The 17,512-nt window shown below is 54.3% G+C and overlaps 5 protein-coding genes across 5 annotated transcripts; 2 read left to right on the forward strand and 3 right to left on the reverse strand.

The window, feature by feature from the left end:
* Positions 1-6,196: 6,196 nt before the first annotated feature.
* CORC01_03604 (uncharacterized protein) lies at positions 6,197-7,663 on the forward strand (the record flags this gene model as incomplete). The annotated part of the gene is made up of 1 exon (XM_022615253.1): positions 6,197-7,663. The coding sequence occupies one exon, from the start codon at positions 6,197-6,199 to the stop codon at positions 7,661-7,663; it is 1,467 nt and encodes a 488-aa protein (XP_022478179.1).
* Positions 7,664-8,838: 1,175 nt separating this feature from the next.
* Positions 8,839-10,112, reverse strand: CORC01_03605 (protein arginine N-methyltransferase; the record flags this gene model as incomplete). The annotated part of the gene is made up of 4 exons (XM_022615254.1): positions 8,839-9,335; positions 9,398-9,729; positions 9,807-9,950; positions 10,030-10,112. The coding sequence occupies 4 exons, from the start codon at positions 10,110-10,112 to the stop codon at positions 8,839-8,841; spliced, it is 1,056 nt and encodes a 351-aa protein (XP_022478180.1).
* A 755-nt stretch (positions 10,113-10,867) lies between these two features.
* On the reverse strand, positions 10,868-13,324 carry CORC01_03606 (uncharacterized protein; the record flags this gene model as incomplete). Its single annotated transcript, XM_022615255.1, has 1 exon — positions 10,868-13,324. The coding sequence occupies one exon, from the start codon at positions 13,322-13,324 to the stop codon at positions 10,868-10,870; it is 2,457 nt and encodes an 818-aa protein (XP_022478181.1).
* A 1,284-nt stretch (positions 13,325-14,608) lies between these two features.
* Positions 14,609-16,321, reverse strand: CORC01_03607 (ammonium transporter; the record flags this gene model as incomplete). Its single annotated transcript, XM_022615256.1, has 4 exons — positions 14,609-15,192; positions 15,252-16,012; positions 16,073-16,137; positions 16,208-16,321. 4 exons carry the CDS (start codon positions 16,319-16,321, stop codon positions 14,609-14,611), a joined length of 1,524 nt encoding a protein of 507 aa, XP_022478182.1.
* A 336-nt stretch (positions 16,322-16,657) lies between these two features.
* Positions 16,658-16,900, forward strand: CORC01_03608 (uncharacterized protein; the record flags this gene model as incomplete). Its single annotated transcript, XM_022615257.1, has 1 exon — positions 16,658-16,900. One exon carries the CDS (start codon positions 16,658-16,660, stop codon positions 16,898-16,900), a length of 243 nt encoding a protein of 80 aa, XP_022478183.1.
* Positions 16,901-17,512: the final 612 nt, after the last annotated feature.

The following is a 17,512-nucleotide window of genomic DNA, read 5'->3' on the forward strand; positions in this document are numbered from 1 at the left end:
GGTTGGCCAATGACCGAATGGGACGCGAGGTCTTGCTCGCAGCATCCAGACACTGAGGAAACATCCTAGCAGCAAGGAGCAGCGTGGGTAGGAAGGTGTGGTAGGTACCTTGCTCTAGCGCCCCTGGCCGGCGGCAGGGGTGAGACAACCGTTTTTCGACGAATTCGAACAGAAGCAATTTTAGCCTCCTGCACTAGCCCCGCCCAATCAGGTGGAAAGACACGTACGGATACTCTTAGAACGGATAATGTCAGCGGCCTGTCGTGACTGTAGTGCTGAATATAAGGTTCCCGTCACGCGCGCGCCCGCGCACAGTCGCAGTTCCGTCGCTCTGGAGCCCTGTCCACGTCCTTGTCACGGTCACTCACCTTACTAAGGTGTCGTGCACAGTTGGGCCATGGCACGGCTGCTAATGAACCCTTCTTTTCCTCCGCCTGCACATCTACATTGCGATTCACATTATCCGCACCTCAGCTACGGATAGGAGCCGGCCTCTCACGTCCGCAGACGCACCTGTCCTTGCCCATAGCATATGGATACATACGACTACCGGTACGGAGTATGCATACGGAGTCTACAGTAGAGCCTCTGGAAGCTACACCCTTCGTGCCTTACTTCATGCTGCGTGCATTGTGATGATTAGTCCTCATAACCATATCACGAAGCTGACCTCATCTTACCAATGTCATGCAATCTCCATACCCCATTCATATCCGTCCCTGTCTTCGGACTTCGCACTTCTCAACCATCGGTTTTCTCCACTTCCCGGCCGCCCGAACTCGTGTACTGTTACTGCCGACTCGTCTTGTGTTTCGGCCCGGCATCCGATACAATGACAAGAAAGCCAAATAACGACAGCGAGGCTGCTGTTAAACACACAGGCAAATAGGGTTCCCAGCTAAAACGCTGGCCATGGACACCACAGTTGAACCTCGGCCTCGTTGCCGCACACGCGAGGGAACAAACAAAGACGATGTCACTTCACTTGGCTTTGGTTTGTTTCTTTCTTTTCTTTTCTGCCAATGTTTCGTGCCTGTCGTCGAGACATTGAAACCGTCAGGCTTGCTCCTGCTCAGGATAATCCCCTGTCTTCGTCTTGTCCAACCTCCAGCCTCATTTTCGGATCGCCGCTCAGACTTGACTGACTCTTGCACCCCCACAAAGTCGCAAACGGTCTCGTTCGGCTTCCTGGATTCCATTCGGGGTTACCCTACCTCGAAGGTTCAACCCATTCCCATACCACCAGTTTGGACGCCGATTCGACTTTGGATACCCGTCAAATGTCAACGTCGGCAGCTCGGGTCCCTGCGACCTAGCCTACAATGGAAAAATGCGGCTCCTAACACGGTACAGACGTGCCCATTTATTCGTTCGAACGCTGGCCAGCGGCACACTCTGCCCATCGAGACCTAGGTATGCGGTATTCCATAGACTCCGACGAATGCAGCACCAGGGGTCAAAAAATTCAACTTCAAACCCCTCAAAACACACGGTCATGCACGAAACTCAGCACGAGAACGAGAGCGAGACGCCTGCAACTCGGCATGTGCGATAATTGGCCTACCATGGGTGACGGAGCTAGCATCGTCTCGCCAGGTTGTGCAGCTGAGCGACCAAGGGTCCCTCTTCCCGTTCACCATCGACGGCAAAAAGACACTTCGCATCTAGCTTTGGCGCCAGGCATTCTAACGATTGGCCACCACATGACGGATATCCCCAAGATCTATGCCCCATCACACGATGGGATCCTGATGGGTTGTGGAGGCGCTGTAATATGCTTTGGCGCCTACTCTGTAATTTTCCCCTGAAGTGAAAACAGTTGCAATCTCCCGTCTCCATTGGCCGCCAGTCCAGAAAAGACACCTCTCCAAAATGGACTAGCGCCAGGGATGTGCATCTAGGTAGGTGTGTCCAATCCCGGCTCAAATCATGTCGAATCTTTGAAATCAGGGGCGCGATCGCCCTTAGGCCTTTCCAGATCTTGACGCCGTCAGGCCATGTCCGCTTAAGATCTCAAGGAGGCTCAGCCTGCGGATTCCAACAGCGGAGGCAACCCAGCTCCCTCAAACTATGATACGGCTGTCCATGGACGGGAAATAACGCGTATTACTCCTAGCGTGTGCTTTCTCCCCAACAATATGAAAAAAGAAGAAGAAAAAAGTCATCAGAACTACAAGGACACATAGAAGGATGAGCGCTTTCTCGCAATTGCTCTCTACCACGTTTGAAGGTTTTTGAAGAAAAGACCGCGCTAGCCATTACTCTGTATCCGCACCTGTGTTTCTCACACCAAAGACGTGCTCACGACAACGGGATCATCACGATCTCCACGATGTGTTGTTAAGGATGCGGCTGCTTAGCTAGTGACCGCCAGTCTACTACGTACTTTCCTGGCCGGACATCAAAGGCAGTGATCAGCGCAGTGGTACCTACCTTACCTGTTTGGTTCGACAGTATGAGGATGGACCTCGCACTATAATCACTCGGCCTGCAATAGAAGACAGTTCACTCAGCCGCGCCCATATTCGCGGCTATTTCGGGAGTGCACCCATCCTGGAAACGACTACCCTAGTCGCCCGCTACTCGCTGGGCACGTCGACATACTCATTTCCTTAATCATCAACCAATATTGAAGTGGGCAGCACCGCCTCACTGGATCACCAAGCCGGAGGTGACTTCACTTATTAGCAACCTGGCAGCCTGGATGTTCCAACTTCCATCAGGCATTCGCCAAGGCTCCAAATCAAATCACGCTGAGTCACAATCAGCGAAAGGGTCAATTTTAAAGTTGCCATCTGCCGCATTTCACCGGCAAGCATCACCCCAAACCACCAGCTGAGAAGAGGAGTGTTTGAGGCTGAAAATCTAAAGCTGCCACGGTGCCCGACGCTGTCAAATCCGATTTCTAGATGAGTCTCGCAACGAACGAGAGAAGATCATGGCCCCTTGACTGCCGGATCAACACCGGTCGAATTTGATACATGGAACAGACGGCGAAGGAAGGGCGCGCGAATGCGTCCAACAGACTCAGTGCTCCAAACAACTCTGATCTCTCCAGGACCGGGACGTTGGGCGCAACCCGCTTCACGAATCCGTGACCGAAGCACACCAATCTCAAGGAACGAAGTCATCCAGCTCGGCTAGTCATGGAGAACTAACCAGTGCTGGCCGAACGATACTATTGGCTATCTCGGACTTCTCAATAGCCACACTGCAACAGAGCAAGCAGCCCGAACTTCATGGGCTTGCGCGAGAATCCAGACAGTTTGGGAAGCATCTCGGGTCCCGGAGTCGTTTCGTTGATACTCTCCTCTTTTAACAGCCTTGCCAATGAGAATCAAAGTGCAGACATCTTAACCGATTAGGTTTGTCAGGCTCCAAAGGTAGAGCTCTAGGTCGGCAATCATTTCAATATTGCCGCCTAGGAGAAGAACCCAGATTTCTTGGCTCCGGAATTCCCTTCTTCTGATGCCTGCGAGCACTCTGAATTGTCGCCAAAGTTTGGGGAGCAATCTGCGCCGAGTCGATGGCACATTGCGGGGTTCAGCGCCATTGAAGAAGACATGCATGTGAAATGATTGCGAGGTTGTTTCGCAAAGAGAAAGTCGCATAGAGAGCAATACACAAACAAGAAAGAGCATTAGCCCAGACTCTAATAGACAGATATCTAAGGAGGCGGGCGTAGCAGGAGACTAAAGGGAGCGACTGCGTTGAGAGGTCATCGACGTCCGACTTTGGGCAGAGCGAGAAAGGCATAGCTTTGCTGCAGAGTTGGGTTCGAGCCCACGGCCCCACCCGACAAGCGTTCGTTCTGTTCTAAAGATAGTGTCACTACTCCGTACCGCACTCTGGGAACTCAACATAGGACAACTCTAACCAGGGAGAGCCAGCAGCAACATGGTCACGGGGCCTTGTCTCTCTCTTCAATCTCTTCTAGAGAAGAGCAGCAAATGGTCCCCTATGGCGTGGTTAATGCCGCTATTTTACGAACCGGCCAGTCCCAGCCATCAATGCTACTGACGCTAGGTGCCGAAATATGGCCGCGATGATACGGATAGTTGTCGATGAAAGAGGAAGTCAAGTGGCGGGAGACGCATTAGTCGGCAATCGCACGCACTACAGTAAGAAACCAAACATCATGTTACCGGATTCTTATTCTGCTGCCTGCTGTCAGGGCTTGGTTTTTGAGGCTATTAGGGCTCCGAAGTCGAATACGAGGTTCGCTTCCCGTTCCGTTGCAGACCCTGGGCGATGGCTAGCGGCCAAAAACGATACTCTTTTGGCCGAAATAGCCTCAACCACGTCACATTTCCCCGTGTCCGGCATTGCCATGAGACGATTCGGTCTCTGCCGTCGACGATGGCGTTCATCCGCTACTACATGCTCATCCGCAACTCTGACCAGAATCGTCAGCTTGCAGGCTGCGAGGAAAGTTGTGGTTGCTTGATCATGGCCACTACGACTGCGGTCTGCAGGTCATAAGGCCAAATCTTGCTGGGGGCAAAAACTGATTCATGTGTAATTCTTCTTGACTCTTGTGCCACCAGTCATGCAGCGTTCTTCTTTGCAGGACCTTCTGGAATCAGGCGGAGCTACTAGGAAGAGCCTATGAGTATTCCAAAAAAACGTGCTTCATAAGGCTGAGTGTCAAAATGGTAAGAAGGCCCTGAGGTGCTTACAACATACATGACCGGAGGTGACAAGGTGATTATGTGACGCAATGGCTTGGTGGGAAATACCGGGGTGGGGGAAGGGAGACGCCGGACCTCGTGTCTGCAGACGAGGTGGGATGTGCGGTCTGCATTCTCGTTCGTCGTCCACCGACCAGGGTCGCCGTATTGGTACTGGCGCCGGACCAAGGCGGTGATGGCTGTACTTGCTTCGAAACATTTGCCCATGCAGATAAGCTGCGCGCCTTCGCGCAGTTTGGTGAGAGGCAAAACAGAACAGCAAAAGCTCACCCAGAAGGCGTCTCGTCTCACCGGGAATGGTCAGGTGAGATGTTTGCCCTATTCGGAAAACAGTTCGCACACAGTACGGGAACACTGACTGTGTCTAAGCCGCTGAGGCCGTTACCAAAACTCTTTGAGCTCAATACCCGCCACTACGAAGGAACATGCAGGATAACTCAAATTCATCTGCATGTCTCCATCGCCCCAGATCTTGTTTGCTGGTTCCCGGTAACTAGCTGACACACCACCTGACGAGGTACCCAAAAAGCTCCCACCCCTCCCCTTCAGCTGGGGTGGGAACTACCTGGGTCGAGGCATCAGGGCAACTCGTCGCGCACACAACCTCTGTACCGTTCCCTTCCATTGCCCTTCTTCTCCTTCTTTTCTGCTTGTCAAATCGGGGTATAGGCCCATCTTCCCGTCCGTCTCTTACGCACGCTTACTCACGAGCGCCGTTCGATGACTTGACGAACAAGGCCAGCCCCCCCGGATACTAGCGTTGAGAACAAATGCTTAGCTGAGCCGGGCGGGCCATAATCGTGTCTTCTCGATCCATCGAGTCCATAGAGCAGGATCTCCGGCGTGTGGCTCTTGTGTGGGAGAGTGAGCTCGCCGGGGGGGGGGCAAGAAAGCCGTATCCCGCCTCCCCATATAAGGAGGGCGGCCGGCGGCGGCTCAGACCACAACGAGAAGAAGAGGCTCCGGATTTTCCTCATCATGTCCAGCAACCAACAGCGGAGCACCGCCCGAACCGAAAAGACCATACGGGTGATCACCACTATCCTACCGCTTGGAACACCCAACGACGCGGAAAGCCGTTGCCCGCTGCGGAGTTCCACTCGTCCCAAAAGCGGAGAGCCGCAACCGTTCCCGCTACCGCGCCGGACCGGCGACAACTTTCCCGTTCATACCGGACCAGCCATTTCTTACAGCACAACAGTCCGCCTGCTGCTCAAACTGTCAGTGGTCAAATCGAGTCAGGCAAAAGGGGGGGAACGCCAGCATTCACGCCAGAGTCATTGTCACTCCACCGTTCGTGATCGTGGCTTGCTCGTAAGCAATACTACGCAGCAAAGCAGAGTGCCAATAACGAGACAATCAAACGTAAGCACGTTGCATCTCACTGCTCTTACACGGGCCAGTATACCACCCATATTCGGCATCACCGGGGGCCAACGTACCTCAAACCTTACATCAAAGCTACACACCACCAAGTGATTCTGTAGGCTACCGACTCGGCCACCATGTCGGGTCAGTCCAGCGCCTCATCGCCCCTTATATCGACCCGGCGCCGCGCCTGTACTGCGTGTCAGCAAGCAAAGCGCCGTTGCGACCAACGGCTTCCCCGTTGCGGCCGGTGCACCCAAAAGGGGTTCGAGGACTGCAACTACCCGTCTCTCGAGGCTGCAGTGGCAGCGGCAGACTTTAATTTCTTCACCGATGTTCTCAGCGGCTCCGCGGGCACGCCGACTGATTCCCTTCACAACATCATGCCCGTTCCCGTCGTCCCCGAGACTGACAACCCGTGGGGTCTCTTCTACAACAACAACAACAACGCCGCCGCGGCCGCGCCGACACCCTCACCTTCAATCATGACGCCCATCAGCGACTGTCTATCTCGAGACGCCGTCATGTACTGCAGCGAACAGTTCCGGTCCTACCCACGGCGGTGGGTGAGCCAGAACGGCGTTGCCCCTTTTATCCACCCGGCGCTCTACCTGCCCACCACGAACGGGGCCGACGGCCTGCCCCCCGTGCTCCAGGACTGCTTCTGCGCGTGCGCGGCATACGCTGCAAAAAACGACGAGAACGCGGCGCTGGTCCTCGGCGTCGTGGAAGCCAAGGCCACCGCGCTGCTCTACGTCCCCGAGCAGGCGGCGTGGACGCTGCCACAGCAGGTCGCGAGCCTACAGGCGTTGGTCATGTACCAGATCATGCGCTGGTTCGACGGCGACATACGCCAGCGTGTCCTCGCGGACTCGGTCGAGCCGTTGTTGGCGACGTGGACGTCTGCGCTCCAAGCCCGCGTCGGGACCGCCGTCTTCTCGGCAGACGAGGCTATCCCCCCCGCCGGCATCCCGGACTCTCACCTCCCGCCGCAGCACCAGCAGTCCTCTTCGTCAACGGCTTCGTACCCGCAGCACGACCTCTCGCCGGACCCCTCACGCTCAAACACCCCCGGCGCCCGCCTCACAAGAGAGGAGCTCAACGCCGCCTGGCGGCGTTGGCTGATGGCAGAGTCGATTCGTCGGGTACTCGCCATGGCGCACCTCGTTAGGGCAGTTTACTCTACGGCGAAACAGGTTGGTGTTGGTACCGGTGGCGGCGGCGGCGGAGGATACGGCAGCAAACTCGGCGGCGCGGGGTCAGGGGGAGGGGCCGGGCAACAACACCTCGGCGGCGGCGGCGGCGGTGGTGGTGGCGGTGGCGGTGGCGGCGGCGGCCATCAGCTCCCACATCACCACCCCGTTGGTCTCGCGGGCATGAGCTTCACGGCGCAGGCGCGGTTGTGGGCCGCCACCACGGCGGAGCGGTGGAATCGGTCCCGCGAGGGGGACACCGCGTGGTGGGTCGGGCGGATGGACTTCTCGGGCCTGCTCGCGCTCGCGGACCCGCGGGAAGTGGACGAGTTTACCGTGATGATGGGCGTTGTGTGTCGAGGGAAAGACACGATTGAGGATTGGGTTACGCATGGGCCGGGGGTTATGTGAGAGAGAGAGAGAGGTATTCGTTGCGACAAGGGCGGTGACACGGTAGCCGGTATACCCTTGACTTGAGTCTTTAATGAGATGTTGCCTGATAGAATAGAAGAGGGGGGAGGGAGCAAGTGTGGGGGAGGAAGGACGGCTTTACAGATTCCATCGCGAGATAAGCATTTGGGCGGCCTGGCGTTCTAGGGGGGGCTGTTATAGGTGGGTTATAAAAAGGGGAAATCATTTACACACAAACTTGACTCAGCATCTAGCAGCATGGTTCCAAGGACACACAGCAACAGGACGGCAGGAAGAGCGCAGTACCTGGCATGTGGGTTTGATTTTCTTTCCTCGGTTGATTAAGTGGCATTGTTTTCTTATTCTTCTCTCTATGTTGGTTTATACATCACTAGGGTGGGGGGGCCTAGGGGTAGCATAGCGTTGCATAATTGTAGATTTTAGACTCTAGTTTATTATGAGTATGATGATGATGAGGTCTAGATTGATGGCCTACAGAGTAGAAGCAAGATGCACAGGAATTCTAGTTCATCACCTATAAGTACTGTGATGTGATTGAGGGGCAAGTCACTTGGGACATCACTCCTCTCGAACTATCTCACTTATCGGTCTACTTTGGAGCTATCCAACTGGGGGCACATCTCTTGCCGTTAAGCACACGCACAGCAAAGAAAAAGCACATGGTATAAAAGCAAAGACTTGGAAGGTCCATGTCTGATTCATTAGTCATGATCTATTGTTGCAGGCGTTGTGACTGCAAATGCCTTTGGATTCTATGTCATTTCTTTTTCTCCTCTGTCTGTCCTCATGGCCGCACTTGATATCGGCGATGACCCTTTGTCACCAAGAACCAGAATAGGCAAAAAAAAAATTGATGAGAGGTAGTCATGTCTTGTAAAAGAAGGCCGCGCCGTGCCTCCTCCGCCGGCGCAGGTTACGCAGCCAGGCTAGGACTATCTCCTCTCAAAAAACGGTGGGCGCAAAATGGTGCAGTGCGGCCTCGTCGCCCAGGGAGCAAAAGCTTGGTCTTTGTTGTCAGAACAGTCCACTTTCTTTTAGGCACCCCGGCTTTTGAACGAAATGCTGCAATGCGTGGTAATGGGCCCCTTATTCCAGAGGCCAGCTATCCGAAAAGGTAGCACATGTGATGGGTTGGTTGCTGATGACGTTGGCGCTTAGCACATCTTGTACTCACACTCGCCCTCAGCGGCACGAGTGGGGTCCTCGGTCAAGAACTTGTACTCGATCTTGATGTCGAGGTCACGGCGGTTTCTCTCGTTGGGCTTGACGTGCAGGGTACCCTCGACCTCCTCCCCGGTCTGCATCGTGATCATATCCTTGAGGTAGAAGACAGTCTGCTTCCAGTGGGTGTACTTGGTGTGGGGACCGGTAGAGAAGCGGATAGGCTTGTGGGCAGCAGTGAAGTCGATGTCGAACCAGGCAACGAGGGCGTGGATGAAGTCATCACGGCGAGCGGAGAGACGGAAGGGGCTGGTGAAGGCGAGGTCGGCAACCTGGCACTTGTAGAGGTCCAAGGTCAGGACAGGTGTGGGGTCCGTAACCACCGCTTTCATCTCGACCGTGTCGACTAGGGGCTCGGCAAGAGCAGTAGACTTGAGGGGGCTGTAGTCAAAGCCGTACACGTTGTCCCAGACTATCTTGTGGTCAGTGTCTGTTCGCATCACCCAGCAAAGCTTCGCTGAGGCGGTAGTGACGGGTGACATTGCAACTTACATCCGATCTTCTCGTCCTTGTAGTCGCCATCCTCGATACCAGCAACGAAGATGGTGGCCTTGTCGGGAAAGATGAGGCCGTCGGGGTTCAGGTAGCGGTCACGGGCGTAGAGAACGGTGTCCAGCATGGACTCGTAGAGAAGGAAGTAACCCATCCACTCGGAGATGATGATGTCGACCTTGGGGAAGGGGAGCTCGACCTCCTCCATCTTACCCTGGATCAGGGTGATCTTGTCGGACATTCCGTTGACGGCGACGATCTCGCGCGCCTTGAAGATGATGGTGGACATGTCGACACCGATAACGTGCTTCGCGCCGGCCTTAACGGCGAACCTATGCGAGCACACCTCGTCAGCAGCCGAGCTCCACGCGCGTGGGTGGATTTTTGATTGAGACAGCTGACTACATACATGGACAGAATGGCGGTACCGCAGCCGACATCGAGGACGACCTTGTCCTTGAAAAGGTGCTTGTTCTGAACAATGGCGTTCATGTAGGAGCGTGTGCGGACCTCATCCTTCAACATCTCCTCGTGGATGCCGTGGTGGTCGTAGCTGTACAGGATCGCGAGATTAGCCTTGGTTCTGGGTTGCGCTGGACAGCTCTGCAGCTCGTCTTCAGCTTGTGGCATACCTCTTGAAGTAGTGCTGCTCAGAGTGCTCCATGCCCTTGAGCTTCTGCTCGGCGGCATCGACCTCCATGTTATCGCCTCCCATTGTGATTGTTGGTGTTTTCAATTCTTCTTCTGCGACGACTTTTACCGTCGAAGCTTCTCTGGAGTTAAGAAGAGGGATAAGGAGAGCACGGGTCGACTTGGGTATGTGTAGGATGTATCGCTAACACAAAAAATGAATGAGGAGGGAAGAGAATTTCGGGGTGGGAAAGAAAACACGAGAGCAAGTCGCGCGGTGAGGAAGAAGGGAAGGGAAGGGTCGGCGGGGCAGGCTGGGTACTGGACCGGGGGAGACTTTGAACACGATCGGGCACAATGGACCTGACAGAGACTGGAGGGGGAGGGACCGGCAAAAAAAATAATCAATCCTGATTGCGCCTCGCAATGCTCGTCACCGCCTGCACCCTGCATCGGGCCCAGTCTCCACATCCCACTCTGGGCCAGACCTTTGCCGAGTTTTTTTTTTTTCCCTTTTTTTTTCCCTCCCCCAGCTGGCACTGGCAGACCCTTACTGCCGGCCCGTCCCTCGCCAGCGCACCATATTGGCGGTTTAAAGGTGTACGGGTCCAATCCAATGGAATGGACCTTTCAGATTCCCCAAGCTTAGGTTCCAAAGAGGGGCAATGTCGCTCGGTTCTCACCCACGACAATTCAGATTCACAATGTCAGACGAAGCTTGAAAAGAAAATCGTCACACCTTTTTAGATATCCCAAAAAGTTCAAAAGCATTCATCCAACAAAAGCCATCCATCCAACGCCACGCTATGCTAACTACCGTTGATGAGTATGCCTCGGCCCTCAACACCACCTCTCATGGGGCTCTCTCCACTTGACACCAAGGATGTCGAAGATCCTCCTCTCATCCTGACCTTCCACCAGCTCGCCTTCAGTCAACTTCGCCCGTCCGGAACCTCTCATCACATTCTTATAAAGACCTCTCTGGTTGAGTCGCATTCCCTTCTTCGATGCCAGCAGTCGAATGCTGCGGTTGAAAATGTCATTGCCTGTAAAGTAGATCAGTGCTGCCCCAACTTCGGCTTCTGGGACCACTAGGAAATCCACGCGTCTCCAGATTTTCCGAAAGTCTTGGTCGTTGAAGTCTTGAATCTTTGGCAGAACGCAACAACCGTGCCATTTGCTTCCGTCATCGTCTCTAGACCCCGCAAGTCGTGCGACGAGGAACTTTTGCGCTTCAAGGACCCCGATCAGCTGATGTAGGAAGGGAATCAGTTCCGATGATGACTTGGTCCCTTTCTTCGTAACGATAAAGTCGATATCCCCACTGCTCTCAGCACCGCGACGGTAACTGCCTCCTACGATGATTTGAACAGTAGAATCCACCTTAGCCGCCTCTGACCTGACCACCTCCCCGAGCATCTTCATCTCAGCCCTGGGAATGCGGGTGTTGAGGTCATCAAAGTGGTCAATACCAATTCGTTGGTTTACAGTTAGCTTTGCTTTCTCTCTGAGATCGTCGAGTGTTCGGAATCCCTGAGCGATGAAATGGCTAGCCTGGATGCTGCCAACGCCGTATATCTTCAGGAATGTCTGCAGAACCTCATCCATCGGCTCCGACTCTGCATTTTCCAGTCGTTTGAGCCGATTAGTGGTAACAATCTCCTCGATCTTGTCTGCCAACCTTTGGCCAACACCAGGTAGTCGGATCGCTTCCTCAGCTGTCGATATCTTGGCGGGCTGCCGCTTGAGTTGTGTTATGGCTTTTCGGTATGCAATGGGTCTCCAAGTATCGTTGATGCGCTCGTAGTAGCTGCACATCTGCTGCAAAATCTCGATTGTGCGGAAGTTAGGGTTGTGCTGATCGCTTCCCAGGGTGCCTCCTTTATGACATGTGAATTTGTCTTCCCAGGTCATATTCTTGCGTCCCCTGGTCTTTCCGACGGCTCTTTTGTTTCTTCGACGTTCCACATCCGAGCCTTCGCTAACTGAGCCTTGTTCATGCAACTGTGTCGAGGTCGTCGGATCATCTTCATCGTCATCATCATGCTCCAGTGGCAGATCTCTAAACTGCTGCAGCTGAGAAATCAAGTGTTCAAGCTCATCTTCTGATGTAGAGTTCGGCTTCTCAACAGTGGCGGGAACATCGCCATAAAGACCGGCAGCCTCACATGTACCCGTTGGTCGCAGAGCCTCCGTGATATCTCTCAGCACGGAGGTTGACGCGGTATCGGTTGTATTTCCAGGCATCCTTCCAGAAGACTCTTGACTTCTGGATGGAGTTGACGGCGGGGGGTCGTAATCCCACTTGTTGTGATTTGTCTGGCGCTTCTTAAGCGGCAAATCTTGCAGCTTTGTTACGGTCGAAGGCTGAACAGTCTGAGCTGTAGTTTGGGGTTCCGCCGAGGTTGACAAGGGCGGGGCTTCAGGGCAGCCAGATACCTGATATTGCTTCTGGTTTGCGTTTAAGAGTGTCTTGAACCTGATACAGTCCAGCGGAAAATCTTCATTCAAGACGGTGAAAGATGACGCCTCGGTTGCCGAGCGAAGTACAGACTCGATACTCTTCCAGTCGAGGCGCCGGTCGACAATAACATGTGTCGCGTCTTGAAGAGATCTGGTCCACAGGGCACCGAACTCTTGCGCTTTCCGGATCCGAATCTTCCTGGCTGGCGCAATGTCATCGTTTGGAATGAAGTAGAATCGCAATTCACGAAAAATCTGCTGCGCCTCGGGCACGACCTTGATGGCGGGTTCTCTCTTCCTCTTCTTCATCGCGGCGATGGAAGGCGAGTTGTCCATGCGATGCGGCGAGACGTGTCTCGTAAGAGGAAATGGTGTGGTAGTGCTTCTGGTGAGACTCGTCAAGGGTTGAAGTGGTGGCCTAGCCAAGGTTTCGGGAATAGGCGTGTCTTCAACGAAGCTGAGGTCGCCAGTAGGAGCTTCCTTCCTTCCGGGACCCTTGATCTCAGCAAGGGGAGTCCGCTCAATGACTTCCTTCGTTTTCAGTTCCGCGAGCGGCGCTGATACCGGAGCTGAAGAGGTCCGCCTGGGGCTTACGCGCCGTTGTTGTTCTTGTTGTTGTAGAGGTAGACACGGCCGTAGCTCCGGCTGGATTCTTCCCCGCAGTGGCTGGCGAAGTTGCGCTGCGGCTTCAAACGCTTTCAGCTGTTGTCTGTGACGCTGCTCGGCCTCTTGAAATTCATCATCGTCCTTGCCGTCCTCGCACTGTCTGCCGATAGATTCCAGCTGGCGGAAAAAGCGCGCTTTGTCTCTGAAGGAAGTATTTGCATCGGCCATTGTGGCGGTTATTGTCACAAAGGCGCACGGGATACTTTTGCTGGCGTTTTGTGAACCAAACTCATGTCGGTGGCGGTACGTCGCTGTTGCCTAGGTTCCTGGGACAATGGCAGCGGAGATGGATGAAGGGCAGATAAGGCCTGAGTGAGTTTGACGGCGACACACCCACCCAATGCGGAAAAGGGTAGCTCAAGGGATGGTGAGTTGTCATCTGACGACGTTGTGTTAATGGAAGGGATGGATGTCATTCAAGGACCCATGAATAGAGGTGTTGAAAATGGCCAAATCTGGCTGGTGTGGGTGCCCCTGGGCACCGTCCGTGGGGAAGGTGCCGCATTAGCGTGGTGGCCACCTGCAAGTCATCCAATGAAGGCGGCCCTCAGCACTGACAGTTTCTCAATGTGAGGAACACGACGCAGGAGCCATGGGTGTCCAATAGGTAGGTAGAGGACCTAAGGATATCTAAGGTACCTTCAGGCTGGTGCTTCCGAGCGGGTTTGACGCCCGCCAGGTTGAAATCGATCGACCCAAGCACCCAACAAGAGGGTTCTGCAGCAAACGAGGCTCGGCTTCGGTCAGCAGCACGGGGACCTGCAGGATCTGGTGGGAGCTTCATCAGCAATCCTTCGTGCCAGTTGCTGCGGTGAATCTACTTGCCCTCCTTACATCGCTCTCGATCAACTTAACGGCCCCATCCAACTCAAACCAGCTCTACGGATAGTACGGAGATATAACAAAAGAGACCCACCCTTGTTTGGCAGAAGTGACAACAAAAGACCTTTCAGTCTTAAAACTAGCACTGAGCCAATGTTTCGGACATTCAAGCTGTACTAAATTTGTGTTTGTTTGAATTCCTGGTCTAAAGGACGAAAGAAATAACCCAAAATCGTTACGGGTCTGTCTTGCTTTTTTTTCTTGACATAATTACAAATGCAGAAGGTCAGGGGATTAGACCATCTCAATCTTCGCTTCCCATGGTATCACCGCGGCTTAAATCCAACTAATATATACAAAAAAAACATTTTCCTCGTGTCCTCATTCTTCAAGGCTTGGCGTTTACTAAGCAACCGTACCGTATCGTACAGCTGTTCTGCGGCTCGCATGACTCGGCAACTGCAAGCTGAGTCTTTCCCTAGTTGGACCAGCGACAGTGCCTTGAGCTGAATTTGGTGTCGTGATATACAGCGGGGCCGTGTCGAACTAAGAGCTTGCGCAGAATGAACGTGCCGAGGAGGGGTAGTACGCCGGAAAAATACTTCAGTGGCTTCTGCACTCATCGGCGCTTCATTGGGCGTGTCCGAATTGTGAAGGGTATTGTGATGATCCGGCAAAGTTACGGGCGTCCATCAAGGGAATGCTGTTGTTCTTCTCTATCGGCTGGAAAGAAGCCATATCATTGGAATAACGGCTTGCAGCCTCGTTGTCCATGTCGTTCAGTACTTCTCTGGTAAGCTCGACGTAATCGTACGCAAACTCGCCAATCTCGGCATCGTCGATACCTAGAATTTCGGCCTCTTCGGTAGCACGGAGACGAAGGCCGGGGATCATGTTCATGATGAACAGGATGGTGCAAGTGCCGACAAATGAGTAAGCGCCACCACTGAAGGAGTCGGCCAACTGGTACCCAAGCTGGATCCAGTTGTGGTTAATCCAGCCGCCATCAATCTCGGAAACGCCGTCGAGGTGAGCGACGTAGTCGGCAGCAAAGAAGGCGGTGCAGATGTTGCCCACAAGACCGCCGATGCCGTGAACGGCGAAGATGTCGAGGGCGTCATCGATTCTGAGGATAAACTTCAGCTTAGTCGCGTAGTTGGCGAAGGCTGCCCCAAGAACGCCGAAGGGCACGGCCGCCCAAACGGGGACATATCCTGTGTCGAGTCAGCTACTCGAGTCTTGCATATTTCTTCTCGCTGTGAAATAGGCTTACCGGATCCCGGGGTGATGGAGACCAAACCGGCAACTACACCGGAGCAGAAGCCCACGGTAGACCACTTGCGTTCCAACCTGTAATCCAGCACACACCAAGTGATACCGCCGACGCAAGCTGCCAGGTTGGTGACAACAGCGGCAAGGACAGCGCGAAGGTTTGCAGAGAGGGCCGAACCAGCATTGAAGCCGAACCAACCGACCCAGAGGAAGACGGTACCGATGACAATATGGGTGACATTGTGAGGCCGGTAGTTGAGCTCGTGGGTACCGTGACCACGACGTTTGCCCAGCATCATGGAGTAGGCGAGGGCGGCCGTGCCAGACGCGATGTGGACGGGTGTACCTCCGGCAAAGTCGAGACCACCCATCTTGTTGGACCATCCACTCGGGTTCCACGTCCAGCAAGCAATCGGGTCGTAGATGACAGTCGCCCAGATGAACATGAAGATAACGCAGGGGAGCATGCGGCCACGTTCAGCGACGGCTCCCGTCGCAAGAGCAACGGTGATGCTGGAGAACATGCCCTGGTAGACGGCGAACAGAAGGTCGGGGAGGCGGCTTGAGCCAACTGAGGGATGGGCGAGGACATCCTTGAATCCGAAATTTGACAAATCGCCAATGAACGCGCCGGCGGAGTGAGAAAAAGTCAGAGAGTAGCCCCAGAAGAACCATTGAAAACTGGTTACTGCCGTCGCCATGACGGAAAGCCAAATGAGAGAGAGAGCTGATTTTCTTCTCGCCAGTCCTGAATAGAAGAAACTATAGGAAGTCGAGTCAGTTGTCAATTCTCAAAAGAAATCCGGTATCAAGCGTTCGTACCCGACGCCCGGAATCATAAGCAACACCAGCGCGGTGGCCGTAATCATCCACGCGATGTCACCAGTCTACGGTTTCTTGTCAGTCGGCCATACAACGGAAAATAGGTACCGCAAAGCATGTATGAAGATGACATACCTCATACCAAATGTTCAGATCCTCGGTGAGAGAATCTCCTCCTGTGGGACCAGAGCCGTTGTACGGTATGAGATGCACATAGTTCAGGTTGTCGAGATCCAGGGGGGATGCCATCGTGAGGGAGCGTCGTCGCTATCTTATCGCCGAATTGGCAATTGGGGTCTGAACGTAGTCGTAGATGGTATCGAGAGCACCACCTCACCTCACCGGAGATTCGCCAGTTGCAGTCGATGGTCGATGATTGACGTATTAAGAAGCCTGTCGGCAGGCTCTCGTATGAGCGAAGCCTCGAAAATTGAGCGCAAAGGGCCGTCGCGGGGTGTTCAGGAAAGACTGCAATGGATGGAGCAACGAAATGCGCAGTGTCGAACGGGCGTGGGATGCGCGAAGCTTATGAATGTGGATGCCCCGACGCCCCGACAGTCGACGCAGAGTTGCGTTGCGGGCGGCATGGCGACTAGCCCTGCTCGTCGCGGGCAAGCTAAACGGGTACGGCAGTGCTCGCCCGACGCGGCCAAAAGATCCAGAGACTCAACCTTGAAGACTCAAGAGAGCGAGTGGCCACAGGCTGCGGCTTGGGACTGCTGGGCCATGCCACGCAGAGATGCCCTGTCCACCCTGGGCCAAGACCGCCGGCTAAGGACTAGAGGGGCACGGGGGGGGTGGGCCAGAGTTTTCTCGGGGGTGAGGTGAGGGTGGTGCGTGTGTGTGTGGGAACCCCTGCAAGAATGTAGCAGGGCTCCAACCAGGGCGGGCCGCGAAGAAGGCCAATCGGTAACGAGTACAGATACAACTGAGGTGTGCACTTAGGGGGGAGAGGGCATGGGGGTGGAGACCTTGTCGGTTGCGACGCAGATCCACGGATGCCTTCCATTCTCCTTCTCTATTATTGTGAACGGATATCCGTATGTACAGATGCGGATGCTTCCTGAATCCTACTTCTCCTTATTTCCCAGAGTCGGCGAGCAACCTGATGCAACGGGGACGTAGCAATTGTGCATGTTCCAACACAGAAGCACAGGCTGGGCAAAGCAATTAAATGGTGCGGGAACAAGAGAAAGAGGCAATAAGAAACGCCACGGTCAGAAAATGGGGTTGACCCAAGGTAGGCAGGTTTCAGAGACCAGAAGAAGGCTTGGGGTTTTGATAAGACCCGACGACCTCAAGACACAACGGCTTCGTTACCAAAGGGGATGGGCAGCCCGTTTTCGGTCTGGCGTGGTCGACTCTATACTTCAGTCCGGCTCCCATACCAGACCGGATCTTTGCTGGTTCGTCAGGCTTGTCAGGCTTGTCATCAGACGG

This window comes from Colletotrichum orchidophilum, assembly GCF_001831195.1.
Source record: "Colletotrichum orchidophilum strain IMI 309357 chromosome Unknown Scaffold_22.1, whole genome shotgun sequence".
NCBI classification, from domain to species: Eukaryota; Fungi; Ascomycota; class Sordariomycetes; order Glomerellales; family Glomerellaceae; genus Colletotrichum; species Colletotrichum orchidophilum.